Source organism: Phyllobates terribilis, unplaced genomic scaffold (assembly GCF_046119375.1).
Source record: "Phyllobates terribilis strain yellow unplaced genomic scaffold, ASM4611937v1 Scaffold_7__3_contigs__length_470593459, whole genome shotgun sequence".
NCBI lineage: Eukaryota > Metazoa > Chordata > Amphibia > Anura > Dendrobatidae > Phyllobates > Phyllobates terribilis.
The window spans coordinates 301,668,566-301,685,645 of NW_027362767.1; the positions used below are offsets into that span (position 1 = coordinate 301,668,566).

Consider the following 17,080-nt stretch of genomic DNA (forward strand, 5'->3'; position numbering starts at 1 on the left):
CGCGTATGAATGTAGTTTATTAGTAAAAAATATTTCCATTAACTCTTTGATCACCAGATCATCTTTTCATACGGAGGAGCGTGGATATCTATACACCTTTCTTCTGCCATATCCACCTGTTGATATCACAGGAAGCAGAAGGTTCTCAGCCAAAGACCCTGTGGCATGGGCGTACCCACCGTGGGGCAGGGGGGGGCAGCTGCCCCCCCCCCCTAGAAGCATGTACGCACGCCGCACATCAGGGCCGGCGTCAGCACCCGGCGCGCTATGGGACCCGTGAGCTGAGGAGAGCGATGTCAGCGCCCGCTTCCCCCCGCTTGCTCAGGGCCCCGGCACCCAGCACAATACTTACCCCTCCCCGTGCCTCCGCAGCAGCTCCTGCATCCTCCGCGGCTGCTGCACTGGGACTTCTCAGGTCAGAGGGCGCGGTGACGTCTGTACACCGCGCTCTCTCCTGAGCAGTCACAGCGCAGAGCGGGATGAGGCCGGCGACGCTGGAGTGCAGAGCAGCGGCAGCAGGTGAGACATGAGGTGAGTATTTGATTTTTTTTTTGTTATTATATGGAGGCCTGTGGCAGTATAAGGAAGGGGGTGAGGTGGGTGTGTGTGACATCCTACATGGGGCATTATAAGGGGGGGGTGACATCCTGCTTGGGGCATTATAAGGGGGGGGGGTGACATCCTGCATGGGGCATTATAAGGAAGTTGGGGTGTGACATCCTGCATGGGACATTATAAGGAAGGGGGGTGTGTGTCATCCTGCATGGGGCATTATAAGGGTGGGTGACATCCTACATGGGGCATTATATGGGGGGGGAACAGCCTGCATGGGGCATTATGTGGGGGAACAGCCTGCGTGGGGCATTATGTGGGGGGAACAGCCTGCGTGGGGCATTTTGTGAGGGGGGAACAGCCTGCATGAGGCATTATGTGTGGGGAACAGCCTGCATGGAGCGTTATATGGGGGCCAGTATCCTGCATGGAGCGTTATATGGGGGTCAGTATCCTGCATGGAGCGTTATATGGGGGCCAGTATCCTGCATGGAGCGTTATATGGGGCCAGTATTCTGTATGGAGCGTTATATGGGGGCCAGTATCCTGTATGGAGCGTAATATGGGGGCCATTATTCCGTATGGAGCGCTATATGGGGGCCAGTATCCTGTATGGAGTGTTATATGGGGGCCAGTATTCTGTATGGAGCATTATATGGGGGCCAGTATCCTGTATGGAGCGTTATATGGGGGCCAGTATTCTGTATGGAGCATTATATGGGGGCTAGTATTCTGTATGAAGCATTATATGGGGACCAGTATCCTGTATGGAGCGTTATATGGGGGCCAGTATCCTGTATGGAGCGTTATATGAGGGCCAGTATTCTGTATGGAGCATTATATGGGGGCCAGTATCCTGTATGGAGCGTTATATGGGGGCCAGTATCCTGTATGGAGCGTTATATGGGGGCCAGTATTCTGTATGGAGCATTATATGGGGGCCAGTATCCTGTATGGAGCGTTATATGGGGGCCAGTATTCTGTATGGAGCGTTATATGGGGGCCAGTATTCTGTATGGAGCGTTATATGGGGGCCAGTATCCTGTATGGAGCGTTATATGGGGACCAGTATCCTATATGGAGCATTTTATGGGGGCCAGTATACTGTGTGGAGCGATTCGCCGGTTTTGTGGAATTTACAATAGATATATCTCATGTAATGTAAGAAGTGAAATCTTTGCATTGTACTATATATATATTTCTCTTCGGTATCTGTGACCATGGCTTGCCCCCCCCTAGTTTTGATCCTGGGTACGCCCATGCCCTGTGGCCATATGAACAGTTTAGGTTACAGCAAGGTTTGCAAAAGCAAAGTATTTAGTTAAATGCTTATGACTCGCCCCCTGGGCTGTGGGGTACCCGGAACCGGGCTTCTGTACGATGCTGGGGGTAGTAGTGGCAACCCGATCCCGTGGCTCAGGGTGGTCAGACCAAATGGTGGCAATCTATTTTTAAGTGTTTTGAATGTCCGACTACGCCACCCGTGGATTGCGGTCAGAGATAACCGCCGCTGCAAGGCAGACCGCTGAGGCTGGTGTTGGTGTGCAGCACAGGGGTAGGATAACTCCCCACGGGAAGAGTGTAGCCTCAGGGCAGTGTAGGTGGATGCTGGGGGTGATGGTGCAGGTGCAGCAAAGATCACACTGAGTCCAATGGTGCAGTCCAGGGTTTTTACTCACAGTTGATATCCAAGTCACTTCTGTCAGCAATGACTGCCCAAGCCGTGCTGCGTCCACCAGGTGAGGGGCTCAGTTAACCCCCAGGCAACTCAGGAGTGTGGCACAGGACCCCCTTCTATCCTTTCTCTGGCCTCTCGTGCCCCACCAGTGACCACGCTTCTGTCCGGCTGCCTCGGGCCTTCTCTGGTAAAACTTGGCGCCAGTTTCCCTGACCCTATGTGGTGCCTTCCTAGCGGGTGTAGCAAGGGGTCGCACCAATAAATGATCACGACCTCCGGTTCTTGGCTGAGGGATGATTTACCTCCACCAACTTGGGAATCCGGTACCCTTCCACGGCCTGACCCTTCACCCGATATAACGCGGGCTTGCAACGGTTGCTGTCCGTTCTGCTCTCTTAGGGTCCCTTCTGCCTTCTTGTTTCTGGAGCCTTTCTACTCCTCTGTCTCTCCTCTTTCCTTCCTTCTCCTTCTCTTCTTCTCCTCTCTGGCCCCGGCCTTTTCTCTAGGCCTGCCTTCTGAGCAGAGCTCCTACAGAGCATCTGCTCCCTGTCACCTCTCTACTGTACTGACCACTGAACTAAGATGGCTCCCACCTTTTCTCTGCTTCTCTTTGTCTGAGCTCAGGTGACCTGCACCCAATGAGCTCTTTCCTATGCTCCAGAAACCGTCCCCTTTTGCTCCTACACCACTGGGTTCTCTCCCCCCTCCCCACTCCAGCCAGGGACATGGTCAGTTGTGCCTGCATAAAATAGGAGCACCGTCGAGCTGCCCCCCGGAAATGGGGTGAGTGTGTGTGTGTGTGTGTATGCAGCTAACTGAGCCCTGGTCCACACTCCATCCTTACCTGGGAGTGGAATATCACACCTCTGGTTGAGGTGCAATACCCCTGTAGCAACCGAACCCTCGGGGCGCTACAATCCCCCCTGGTAAACCACAGCACGTGCTCGGGCTGGAACAGAGCAAAAGACAATTCAAAAACATGCAAGACATGCAAAACTTTTTCAAAACTTTTTACATTAGAAAACGGCCGACATTATGCAACTCCCTTTATGGGAAACACTTTCTCTTTTCCAACACTTTTCTTTACTAGACATTATATAAAACATTTTCACTATTATGTAACTCTTTTAGCAGCATATAAAACTTTTCAGGTAAAAGATTTTTTTTTTTTTAAGTAAATTCTCTTCTTCACTGTCCACTGTGCAACTTGAGACCAGGTGTCCATTTTTTTTCAATAAGGTGCAAGACTTCAGCAAACTTTCAAACATGAGGGACTCGCTCGTAAACCCTCAACGTAGGCCCTGGGCGTGGCTGCAGGGCATAGGTGATCCGGTAGTTGGACCACATCTTCGGCCACGCCAAACGAGTTTTTGTCCAGAGGTAGACGTTGCAGTACTTTTATAAAACCAATAGGGGGAGCTTTAAGAAGCGCAACTATTTACAGGGGTTGGCCGCTCCCAGTTCTCAGCCGGATGGGAAAGGGGAATGGCTCAGCCAGGTAACTTGGGGGTTAACTTTGAACGGGCAACAGTCCCAACGGGGGCAACAAAAATAGTTCCTTGTACCCTGTCGGGTAACTACTCACACTTGCTCGTTGCCGCTCATCAGTAGCGGTATCCTCCTGATGCTCCTTCTTCCTCCTCATACTCTCCAGACCCGTCCGGGTCCTCTGGGCAACAATACTCCTGGTACTGCTCCTCCTCCACCCTCTGGATGTTGAGGGCATACCACCCTTTTAGGCCTCTGTGTCGGGTGTAGGACACCAAGTCTCCCGGGAACAGATCCCGTTCTGGGTGGCCTTCTGGCAGGTGGCTCTCCACGTCTCTCCGTGTAACGAACACATCCGTGTCTGTGGTCGGGTCTCGGATGAAACCCCATTCCTGCTCCTGCTGGAACTTGACTACGGTCCCGATGATTCTGGGACCTCGCGCAGCCTGGGGGTCTCGCCGGACGCGCATCTTCTGCTCCGGGCTCTGGGCCTGCAGCTGCTCCCTCTTCCGGCGCCGTGCCCGCTCCTCCTTCGCAAGCTGCTCACAGATCTCCCGCCTGCGGACTGCGGCCGTCCGTGTCTCCTGGGCAAACCCCATCACATCCTCCCCGGTTTGGTCCCATCCTACCTGGACCTCTTCCTCCGGGAGCTGAGAGATGGCGACTGGCTGTGGTAAGGGCAAGAGCGGAGCGAGCGGGGCCTCGGCCTTTGCGGGCAGGTTTTTCCGCAGACTGGGGTGAACCCATCCCTCCGGTACGGGGACTGGCTCTCCATCCGGACCGGTTAGTTGGGCATACAGGTCCGCGCCCAGGGGTGGTGGTTTCGAGACCGGGGGCACCAACGGGCGACAGGCGCTTGAGGGCACCAGGCCTTGCGACCAGGCCTGAGGCGGGCTGCTCTTGGTCACGTCCGGGGTCAGGGGGCACGACGGGGGGCGTGGTTCAGCGGCTGTCTTCGCGGCTTGCGGCCCAGGTGTTTGCGGCGGGAGCGTGGAAGCTGCAGCGACTCCCAGGACTTCTGGCTCCGCGGCGGGATCCAGGGGTAAGCCTTCGGTGTCAGGACCCGGGGCAGGGGTGTCTTCCTTACCTGCCTCTGCGGCAGCGCTGCTCTCAGCCTCCGGTCTCCCCTCTCTGTCCTGGGGGGCAGGCGCACTGCCGGGTGCTGGCAGCGTCTCTTGCTGCCGGGTCGCGACCCGCCGGGCCATCTCCTCCCTCCATCCAGCGATGACTTCCCTCTGCGCCCGGACCATCCTCCGGTCCAACTCCTCCAGCGCAGTCTGCATGAACTCAGGGTCTTCTGCGGGGAGCTGAGCCATCAACTCCGTTAGGCTGTACGGGGACTCGGCCTGCAGCAGGCCACTCGCCAGGGTGCTGGAGCTGGTTCCTCTCTCCATCTCCGGGTGCGGTCTGGTGAGACTCATCCAGACCACACCCTGCCCCACAGTTTTCTTCTCTTTCCGCCCCCATTGGCGGTGGTCTTGGGGCAATCTGCTGACAATCACTCTCAGGGGCAGCCCCCCCACGTTGATGGACATCTCTACAGCCGCACTCATGTCTGTTGGGGGTGGGCTCCTTCTTTGGCGCCATTCTGAGACCTGGCCCACGATGGGAGGTGGCTTCCTGTTGTCTTTTGGCACGCACATTATGGCGTCCGTTCTGCCGGGTTGGGCGCCATTTTCAATACAGTGAAACAGTCTCTTTTCAGGCACGCAATACCCGTTTGTGGCGGGTTGGTCACAATCCTGCCGACTACGCCAAAGCTGACTCGCCCCCTGGGCTGTGGGGTACCCGGAACCGGGCTTCTGTACGATGCTGGGGGTAGTAGTGGCAACCCGTTCCCGTGGCTCAGGGTGGTCAGACCAAATGGTGGCAGTCTATTTATAAGTGTTTTGAATGTCCGACTACGCCACCCGTGGATTGCGGTCAGAGATAACCGTCGCTGCAAGGCAGACCGCTGAGGCTGGTGTTCGTGTGCGGCACAGGGGTATCATAACTCCCCACGGAAAGAGTGTAGCCTCAGGGCAGTGTAGGTGGATGCTGGGGGTGATGGTGCAGGCGCAGCAAAGATCACACTGAGTCCAATGGTGTAGTCTAGGGTTTTTACTCACAGTTGATATCCAAGTCACTTCAATCAGCAATGACTGCCCAAGCCGTGCTGCGTCCACCAGGTGAGGGGCTCCGTTAACCCCCAGGCAACTCAGGAGTGTGGCACAGGACCCCCTTCTATCCTTTCTCTGGCCTCTCGTGCCCCACCAGTGACCACGCTTCTGTCCGGCTGCCTCGGGCCTTCTCTGGTAAAACTTGGCGCCAGTTTCCCTGACCCTATGTGGTGCCTTCCTAGCGGGTGTAGCAAGGGGTCGCACCAATAAATGATCATGACCTCCAGTTCTTGGCTGAGGGATGATTTACCTCCACCAACTTGGGAATCCGGTACCCTTCCACGGCCTGACCCTTCACCCGATATAACTCGGGCTTGCAACGGTTGCTGTCCGTTCTGCTCTCTTAGGGTCCCTTCTGCCTTCTTGTTTCTGGAGCCTTTCTACTCCTCTGTCTCTCCTCTTTCCTTCCTTCTCCTTCTCTTCTTCTCCTCTCTGGCCCCGGCCTTTTCTCTAGGCCTGCCTTCTGAGCAGAGCTCCTACAGAGCATCAGCTCCCTGTCACCTCTCTACTGTACTGACCACTGAACTAAGATGGCTCCCACCTTTTCTCTGCTTCTCTTTGTCTGAGCTCAGGTGACCTGCACCCAATGAGCTCTTTCCTATGCTCCAGAAACCGTCCCCTTTTGCTCCTACACCACTGGGTTCTCTCCCCCCTCCCCACTCCAGCCAGGGATATGGTCAGTTGTGCCTGCATAAAATGGGAGCACCGTCGAGCTGCCCCCCGGAAATGGGGTGAGTGTGTGTGTGTGTGTGTATGCAGCTAACTGAGCCCTGGTCCACACTCCATCCTTACCTGGGAGTGGAATATCACACCTCTGGTTGAGGTGCAATACCCCTGTAGCAACCGAACCCTCGGGGCGCTACATTCCCCCCTGGTAAACCACAGCACGTCCTCCCACCTGTTTCTGAGCTCAGGTGACCAACACCCAATAAGCTCCTTCCTATGCTCCAGAAACTGTCCCCTTTTGCTCCTACACCATTGGGTTCTCTCCCCCCTCCCCACTCCAGCCAGGGACATGGTCAGTTGTATAGATCCTATAGAAGAAGGAAATACCACATGTTTCAAAGAAGTATATAACCAAATACCTCAAACCATACAAAGTAGACCAACAAAGAGGTATAAAGAACTACAATTTAGACAATTATTAACACATAATTTTTATTGAATACATGAAAAAATAAAAACAGACAACAAGACCAACATTAAAAATTAATATAAAACATAATTAAAATAAGACTCAAGAGGGGGAAGGGGGATGCTCACAATAAATGTAGTCAGATGAATCAACCACATAAAAGAAAAGTATATATAGATTCAATTACTAGGTAAATTATTCCTAATCACCGTTTCAACAAACATACTCATCTAGATATGGTGGTATAGTGTCAATATATACCAAGAATGTAAAAAATAAAGTGCTAGTGCAAAAAATATATTGATAATCAATAATTATTATCCAAACTTGGAAAGATTAAGTAAATATAATAATAGCAGAACAATATGTGTTAAATTATTACTATAAATACCGCCATATATAGAAAAGCACATTTAATAGCCCAAAGGAATCCCACACTATTATAAATAAGACATGTGTAATCACTAAAGAGTGGCAATGTGATGACAATAATATATATACCATGCATATATCATTAAGAATAAAGTGCTTGTGCAATAAATAAAAAGAAAAATATAATTTAATTCATCACAGCATATCCATTCAGGGAAGATCAGCTACCATACATTTGCTTAAATTCCTGCCATAGGCAGGCTCTCATTAATGGGGAAATCCTAAGCGATTCATGTAATGAATCCACACATGGGGGACTACATAAATATAGAAAAAATGCTACGTGAACATACCCCAGCCCCCTCACACCACTCCAACGTCGTTTCGCTCCTCGCTTCCTCAGGGAGTCTTATTTTAATTATGTTTTATATTAATTTTTAATGTTGGTCACATGGTCAGTTGTGCCTGCATAAAATGGGAGCACCGTCGAGCTGTACCTGGAAATGGGGTGAGTGTGTGTGTGTGTGTGTGTGTGTGTGTGTGTGTATGCCGCTAACTGAGCCCTGGTCCACTCTCCATCCTTACCTGGGAGTGGAATATCACACCTCTGGTTGAGGTGCAATACCCCTGTAGCAACCGAACCCTCGGGGCGCTACACTTATCTATGGCAGTTAGTTCAAATGAAAGGGAAATGTAAGGTAATGGCCAACCCCTTTAAGGTAACTGAACAAGTCAAAAAACTTACAAGATGTGCAGATTGGAGGAAATGTCTACTCAGACATGAGGCATTCAGGTTGCTCTTTGAAATACATTATCCTAGAGGTTTAAATTTGAAAAATGATTTAGCATATTTCTAATGATAGGTGTTTTTTTACTATTATTCCTTCTCTTTTTCTTGATTTTGTGCATTTTTCATGAGTTTTTTTGTGTTGTACATTGTCACGTGCATTGTATGTTTTACATAAGTTTTTGTGTGTTCTCATACATTTTATGCGTTTTATACTTGTGTTTTTGTGTATTTTTCATGTGTTATATTCTTGGCATTCTTGTGTGTTTCTTGTGCGTTATTCATGTGTTTTTATGCATTTTATACATTATTGTGAAATTTCATTTGTGCTTTCACATTTTTGTCCATTTTTAAAAGGCTTTATTTCTGTTTTCGTACACTGTGTGTTTTTCATGCATTTGTGTATTTTTCATGTGTTCAATGTGTTTTTTTAATGTTTTCGTGCAGTTTTATGTTTTTTTTTTAATGTTCTTTAATTTTTCTAGTGTTACTTATGGGGAAATATATCCAAAGGTCCTTCATGTGTAAATCCAATCACGCTGATAGGCAAGAGAATGAAACCGGTCTACTAGAGATGAGCAGATCTTTTAAAATTTTAATTTGTACAAATCTAAATACTCGAAAGCTTGTAATTGCTTGGAAAATACACATGAGGGAGAGGAGAGAGAGGACCTCGCTGACCATAGGAGCTTAATGTCTACAGAAGAAAGAGTGAGGACACCGCTGATCATAAGAGCTAACTCTCTACAGGATAGAGAGACAGGACCCCACTGATCATAGTAAGTTATACTGTACAGGAGAGAGAGAATGGGAGAGAGGGCCCCTCTGACCATAAGAGCTTACACTCTACAGGCGAGAGAGAGAGGACCCCGCTGACCATAAGAGGTTACACTCTACAGGCGAGAGAGAGAGGACCCTGCTGACCATAAGAGCTTACACTCTACAGGCGAGAGAGAGAGGAGCCCGCTGACCATAAAAACTTACACTCTACAGGCGAGAGAGAGAGGACCCCGCTGACCATAAGAGCTTATACTCTACAGGCGAGATAGAGAGGAGCCCGCTGACCATAAAAACTTACACTCTACAGGCGAGAGAGAGAGGACCCCGCTGACCATAAGAGCTTACACTCTACAGGCGAAAGAGAGAGGACCCTGCTGACCATAAGAGCTTACACTCTACAGGAGAGAGAGGGAGGACCCTGCTGACCATAAGAGCTTACACTCTACAGGCGAGAGAGGACCCCGCTGACCATAAGAGCTTACACTCTACAGGCGAGAGAGAGGACCCCGCTGACCATAAGAGCTTACACTCTACAGGAGAGAGAGAGAGGACCCCGCTGACCATAAGAGCTTACACTCTATACGAAAGGCAGAGGACACCGCTAACCATAAGAGCTTACACTCCACAGCACTGTTCCCCAATTCCAGTCCTCAAGAGCCACCAACAGATCATGTTTTCATGATCTTGCCGGGCAAATTTTTTTGTGCACCGCAAATAGAATCTCAAAATGTTTGAATTTCCATCAAGCTGGAAATTTCAGGAAATTCGACTCGATCTCGATCTTCTGCAGATTGATCAGGTCATCTCTTCTGTCTGCTAGATATTTGTTTTGGTGAATCTAATTTATATATTCTTAATTCATTCATTTTAAATATCCTTTGTCTACCCGGTGGCTAAAAACATTGTCTATTATAGCAGCAAAAACTAAAGATCTTGCATAGGGCTGTTTACTTTTAGTTTGGAGGATGTGGGCAAAAAACTTACACTCTTATGCCCAATTTTTAAGGCACTGAACATGTGCAGCATATTGTAAGCACCATAAAACTGATCTTCATACCAGAAGTATGAGATAAGCACTAATCCAAGTGACCAAGACAGGTCATATTTGTGATTCCTTAAAATGTCAAGTAAAAGAGTTTAGTCACTTAAACTCCCTAACTCCCGAATTATTTTGGAGTATTGCTGTTCATTGCAGAGTAAAAACAGAAATAGTCCTGTAACAATCAAATAGAGTGCCATACAGTTATATTGTTAAGTACCTGCATCACTTACAGTCCTGGCTATGGTGGAGAATAATATATTTGTTTGTAAGGGAGCTTAGGAGAAATGGAACGGACTTTTTATGGGTGATTCCTATTGGTGTCTTTAATGATACAGAATATAGAATAGATATAAAACAGACACAAGCTTGGAGTCAAATCTGACAAAATTCTAAGGTTTCATCAGAAAAGAAAATTCACAGCAAATATTCCAAATCCAATCTTTAGTGGGAGAGGAGACAATCACATCAGCGGAGACAGGAACACTTGAGGAAGGCCTTCAGAATTTGCCATCTGAGCCTGGAATGGTTGTGGACTGGCAGTCTGTTCCCCAGTCCCTGCTTACGTGTCTCCTTGTCCAATAGTTATGGATTGGATTTACAACATTTGACCAGTGCCAGGATTTATCTTTGTGATGGAATTTTAACATTTTGTCAGACCTGATTCCGAGCGTGCGTCAGTTTCATATGCATTTTATACTCTGTGACAATAAAGGGAATCTGTCGGCAGTTTTTTTTTTATGTAATCCGAGCACAGCATGATGTAGGGGCAGAAACCCTGATTCCAGTGATTTGTCACTTACCGGACTGCTTGGTGCAGTTTTGATAGAATCCCTGTTTTCTTTGTTGTAGATGTAGCAGTGGTGAAAAAGCTGAGATCTGTATAACACACCCCTGATTGGCAGCTTCCTGTGTGCTCTCTCAGTAAGATGCTGGTCAGTGGTGGGGGTGGTGTTACACAGATTATCCTGACTGGCCTGCATGTGAGACCTAGTCCTGCAGTGATAATCCCCTGCTGATAAAACACTGATTGTATTGAAACTACAGCATACAGCCTAATAAGTGACACTTTGCTGTAATCAGGGTCTCTGCCTCTACATTATGCTGCTCTCAGTATAAATGGCATGCTGACAGATTCCCTTAAAAACATTGCTTTAGCTCTGATCACAAAAGTTTAATTTCTAAGATGCCGCTGTCAACTGTGACAGTGTACTTAGGAAGTTAAGAACAGAGAATCTCTTGTGATGCTCATTGCCCTCCACCCCACCCGCAATACGATTGGGTGGTGCCAACGGGTTGGCAAGGCAGCCAGGGGCCTGCCGGAGGCACATGTCTGCCAAGCTACTACTCCAGAACGGCAGAATCTATGTTTTTTGGTCACGTCACCTCCATCTCTAAAATAGAATAATAAGTGATCAAAAAGTCTCAGAAAAAAACAACCAAGCCATTAAACAACTCTATCAACCAAAAAGCTAATAAGTGGTAGCTCTCAGAAAGTGGTCAATGAAGCCAAAAAAAGAACTATATAAATGTGATATCCTCACGACTATACTGACTAGTAGAACAAAGTTACATTTTTACCGCCCAATGAATGTCATAAAAACAAAACCTAAAAAACATTAGCGAAATTGCGTTTGTTTTTTAAATTCCACACCACTTAAAAACTAAAACTTCTGCAAAAAAACAACAACAACAAGCCTTCCTATGGCTATGTTGATGACAAAATATTAAAGTTATGACTCTTGGAAGATGAATAGGAAAAAACGAAAAGGCAAAAACAAAAAATTGCCTGATCCTTAAGGGGATAAAGTAATTGAAGAGCGTATCTTAGCATGAAGTTTACCAGTGTCGCCTCTCTGAGTTCTTCCTTGTTGTTCCTCTACTCTGACCAGTGAACACTGTCGCACCCATGTCCAGCACATGTCCTGTGAAAGTAACACAGCCCAGCTTTTGCATTGCGCCAAAAGTGAAATGGAAGCATAGAAATGTCCTGGGATTAAATCCAAGAAAATCAATACATCCTACTGCTGCTGGCTGTCATGTATTATAATTCCGATTCTGGACGAGTCAGGACACCTTGTTCTCAGTGAGGTGTGGTTCAGGTACACTGCTGTAAAAAAGTCTACACAATTAATGCATATTTTACTATGGAGGACTGTTTGGGCAATTCAGCAAATACACCTACTGTTCATTGTTCACATAGAATTTATGGCTTAAGCAGTGGCGTAGCTTCAAGCTTGAGGGCCCCAATGCAAAAGTTCCAACAGGGCCCCCAATTATCACAGGTCTTTAATAGTAATGGTCTTTCATATGGGCCAAAGGCTCTAACCCCTGCACCTATTATATTTAAAAGGGTTGTCCGGTCTACATTGATAAGTCTGCAGTCACTCTGTGTGACTGCAGATTTATTAATCCCCCAGGGCATGCACTGTAAGCTGCGGGGATTCACCAGTTTCTGTGCCGGGATCGGAGGGTATGTATGAGTTATACATACTCCTGGACAGAGCCCGTCCAGTGGGCGCAGCCTTGCTCCATACATGTGTAGTCAGGTTCTGCCCTGGAGTATGTATACGTACCCACTCAGAAGTGACTGCAGACTTATCAATTTTGACCGGACAACCCCTTTATGCCCCTTCAGAGCCAGATTATACATTCCACTAGTGTTTTATCATTGTGACACTTCTTTTGACCTACATGATATATTCAGCTATATAGGCGGACCCACAGCCACCACTGCTACTTACTCTTTTCTTTATAACTTTCATACATACAAGGAAGATATTAATAATCTTGCACTTTATTGTTTGCTTGTGTATTTACACCCATTTGGGCTAATATTTATTGCACTTTGCACTTTATTGTATGCACCTTAATTTGAATATGTATGATTGGTGGATCCTGTAGTTGTCCACGTGTTATTAGTGTCCTTTGCAATTTTACCTGCCCACTCCCGGATGTCCATTATATCTGGGCATTTTTTCCTTTATGTGATATTGTATTATGATGTGGTTTTATTTCAACAAAATAAATATTTGATATGTATATTGGACTATGTGTCATATTCATAGGTTTGCACAGATTGGAGGACACCTAGTCAGTCTTGATTGTTTCATTTTTTGGATTAATCTTACAGTTGTAGCAAACTGCATGGGATTTATAGGAACTGCATGCCTACTCCGTAGCGTGTCTTTTGATCTTAGGGTATGTGCACACGGACCGGAGCTGGCTGCGGTCCCGACACTGCGGATTGGCTGGCGGTGGCTTCCGCTCAATATGCTAATGAATGGCGCAATTTTTTTTTTTTCACCTGCGGACTTTCCTCATAGAGGTTAGGTCTATGGGGAAAGCCCGCAGGAGAAATTGACATGCTGCGGTCTGGAAAGACGCGCTTCATGTCAGTTCCGCGGGTGATCCGCAGGTGCACGGAGACACATAGACGCATTGTGGGCATGGGATTTATAGAAATCCCACCAACTATGCTGTAGCTACTGGCCGCTGCGGGTTTGACGCTGCATAAATCAAACCCGCAGCGGCTCCTGACCATGTGCACATACCCTTACTAGTACGTTATGTTTTATGTGCGGATTTTCCTCATAGAATTGCAATGGAGGCAGAAAACCCGCAAGTAAAAACCCATGTTAGGGTATGTGCACACAGTCAGGAACCGCTGTGGGTTTGACACTGTGGACTTATGTAGCGTCAACCCCACAGCGGCCTGATGTTACAGCACAGTGGATGGGTTTGTAGAAATCCCATGTCCACTATGCGTCTCAATGCACCTGCGGATCACCCGTAGACATGGACATGCGGCGCGTCTTTCCAGACAGTAGCATGTCAATTTCTCTTGAGGAGACGCTAATCTCCTCAAGAGAAATTAGATCAGTACAATGTATTGAATGTGGTGAATTCGCATGGTTCAATTAACACATACGGATTCACCTGCGTTCATATAACACAGCACTTTGGACGTAGCATAAAGTATACTGCGTCCAAAGCGCTGCCTGTCCGGATCGTGTGCACATACCCTAAGGCCACGTGCACACATTCAGTATTTGGTCGGTATTTTCCATCAGTCTTTGTAAGCCAAAACCAGGAGTGGGTGATAAATACAGAAGTGGTGACGTGTTTCTATTATACTTTTCCTCTGATTGTTCCAATACTCGCTTTGGCTTAAAAATACTGAGGTAAAAATCTCACCAAATACTTGTGTGAACGTGGCCTCTTCCACACATGCCTTTATTAATAAAGATTTGTCAAAGCCAAACACCAAGGAGTTCTAAAAAAAAGCAGCTTTATTTAAAACACAACATACCAAAAAGAGCCAAAAAACCGCAGCGTCAAAAATACGATAAAAATGTACGTAAAAAACGCACTAAAAAATGAAAAAACACAAGTAACCTAATTTACATAATAGATGCAGAAATGCAGCAGAAAACCTGCAACATGAAAAACTCACTAAATACACAATGTGGGAACGTAGACTAAGCTTATCACTGCCATCGATCTGATGGAAGGCATTAAAATAGTGACGGCCTGAGCGGTAGTAGTCCTACTGTTATCAGCACTTACCGTTGAATGATGATAGTTCCCGTGTTGGTCTGTAGGGGGCACAGAATTAATTTCCATACTGGAAAATAATAGAGAAAAGTGATAGATCGTGAAGTCATAGGGAATCATTCACATTGTAAAATGTACATCCTGATCAAGACCTAGGCTTATTGTACAATACCTGATCAAGACCTAGGCTTATTGTACAATAGAAGAAAGAGCCTGGAAACAGTTTCTACATTGTCAGCTATTTGTAATCCCATGATCACGCTTTCATGCTTGTCTTACCATGTAATGTCTACCATCTACCATCTGTGCTCAATCTAGAAGTGTCAGCATTTTGGTTCAATAAAATAAAGGCCTCTAAACACATTCGATCATACATGTCAAACTCTGGCATGTGGGCCAAATCTGGCCAACAAGGTGATTATATTTGGCCTGTGACTCTAGAACCATCATCCCTATGTGGGGCCCATTATTCAGTATGGCGGACTATGTGGGCCCATTATTCTGTATGGAGGGCTATGTGGGGCCCATTATTCAGTATGGAGGACTATGTGGGCCCATTATTCTGTATGGAGGACTATGTGGGCCCATTATTCTGTATGGAGGACTATGTGGGCCCATTATTCTGTATGGAGCACTATGTGGGCCCATTATTCTGTATGGAGGACTATGTGGGCCCATTATTCTGTATGGAGGACTATGTGGGGCCATTATTCTGTATGGAGGACTATGTGGGCCCATTATTCTGTATGGAGCACTATGTGGGCCCATTATTCTGTATGGAGGACTATGTGGGGCCCATTATTCAGTATGGAGGACTATGTGGGCCCATTATTCTGTATGGAGGACTATGTGGGCCCATTATTCTGTATGGAGGACTATGTGGGCCCATTATTCTGTATGGAGCACTATGTGGGCCCATTATTCTGTATGGAGGACTATGTGGGGCCATTATTCTACATGGAGGACTATGTGGGCCCATTATTCTGTATGGACGACTATGTGGGCCCATTATTCTGTATGGAGGACTATGTGGGGCCATTATTCTACATGGAGGACTATGTGGGCCCATCATTCTGTATGGAGGACTATGTGGGGCCCATTATTCTGTATGGAGGACTATGTGGGGCCATTATACTGTATGGAGGACTATGTGGGGCCCATTATTCTGTATGGAGGACTATTAGGGCCCATTATTCTGTATGGAGGACTATGTGGGGCTCATTATACTGTATGAAGGACTATGTGAGGTCCATTATTCTGTATGGAGGACTATGTGGTGCGTATTATACTGTATGGAGGACTATGTGGGGCCATTATTCTGTATGGAGGACTATGTGGGCACATTATTCTGTATGGAGGACTATGTGGGGCCCATTATTCTGTATGGAGGACTATGTGGTGCTTATTATACTGTATGGAGGACTATGTGGGCACATTATTCTGTATGGAGGACTGTATGGGGCCCATTATTCTGTATGGAGGACTATGTGGGCACATTATTCTGTATGGAGGACTATGTGGGGCCCATTATTCTGTATGGAGGACTATGTAGTGCTTATTATACTGTATGGAGGACTATGTGGGCACATTATTCTGTATGGAGGACTGTATGGGGCCCATTATTCTGTATGGAGGACTATGTGGGCACATTATTCTGTATGGAGGACTATGTGGTGCTTATTATACTGTATGGAGGACTATGTGGGCACATTATTCTGTATGGAGGACTGTATGGGGCCCATTATTCTGTATGGAGGACTATGTGGGGCCATTATTCTGTATGGAGGACTATGTGAGGTCCATTATTCTGTATGGAGGACTATGTTGTGCTTATTATACTGTATGGAGGACTATGTGGGCACATTATTCTGTATGGAGGACTGTATGGGGCCATTATTCTGCATGGAGGACTATGTGGGCCATTATTCTGTATGGAGGACTATGTGAGGTCCATTATTCTGTATGGAAGACTATATGGGGCCTTATTCTGTATGGAGGACTATGTGAGGTCCATTATTCTGTATGGAGGACTATGTGAGGTCCATTATTCTGTATGGAGGACTATGTGGTGCTTATTATACTGTATGGAGGACTATGTGGGGCCATTATTCTGTATGGAGGACTATGTGGGGCCATTATTCTGTATGGAGGACTATGTAAGGTCCATTATTCTGTATGGAGGACTATGTGAGGTCCATTATTCTGTATGGAGGACTATGTGGGACCATTATTCTGTATGGAGCACTATGTGGGGCCCATTATTCTGTATGGAGGGCTATGTGGTGCTTATTATACTGTATCGAGGACTATGTGGGGCCATTATTCTGTATGGAGGACTATGTGGGACCCATTATTCTGTGTGAAGGAATATGTGGGGCCCATTATTCTGTATGGAGGACTATGTGGTGCTTATTATACTGTATGCAGGACTATGTGGGGCCATTATTCTGTATGGAGGACTATGTGGGCCCATTATTCTGTATGGAGGACTATGTGGGGCCATTATTCTGTATGGAGGACTATGTGGGACCTA

General features: G+C 47.0%; 1 protein-coding gene across 2 annotated transcripts in view; it reads right to left on the bottom strand.

Moving 5' to 3' along the window:
• The window catches only part of ATP1B4 (ATPase Na+/K+ transporting family member beta 4), a 127,036-nt gene that overhangs the window by 97,006 nt on the left and 12,950 nt on the right, over positions 1 to 17,080 (bottom strand). Inside the window, exon 2 of one of the 2 annotated variants that reach the window (XM_073641077.1) lies at positions 14,560 to 14,617. In XM_073641077.1, coding sequence (XP_073497178.1) covers positions 14,560 to 14,616 — 57 coding nt within the window. In that variant the 5' untranslated portion in view covers position 14,617. Of the gene's footprint in view, positions 1 to 11,833; positions 11,981 to 14,559; positions 14,618 to 17,080 lie in introns of those variants that run through there. The other variant, XM_073641078.1, reaches the window with a different exon arrangement.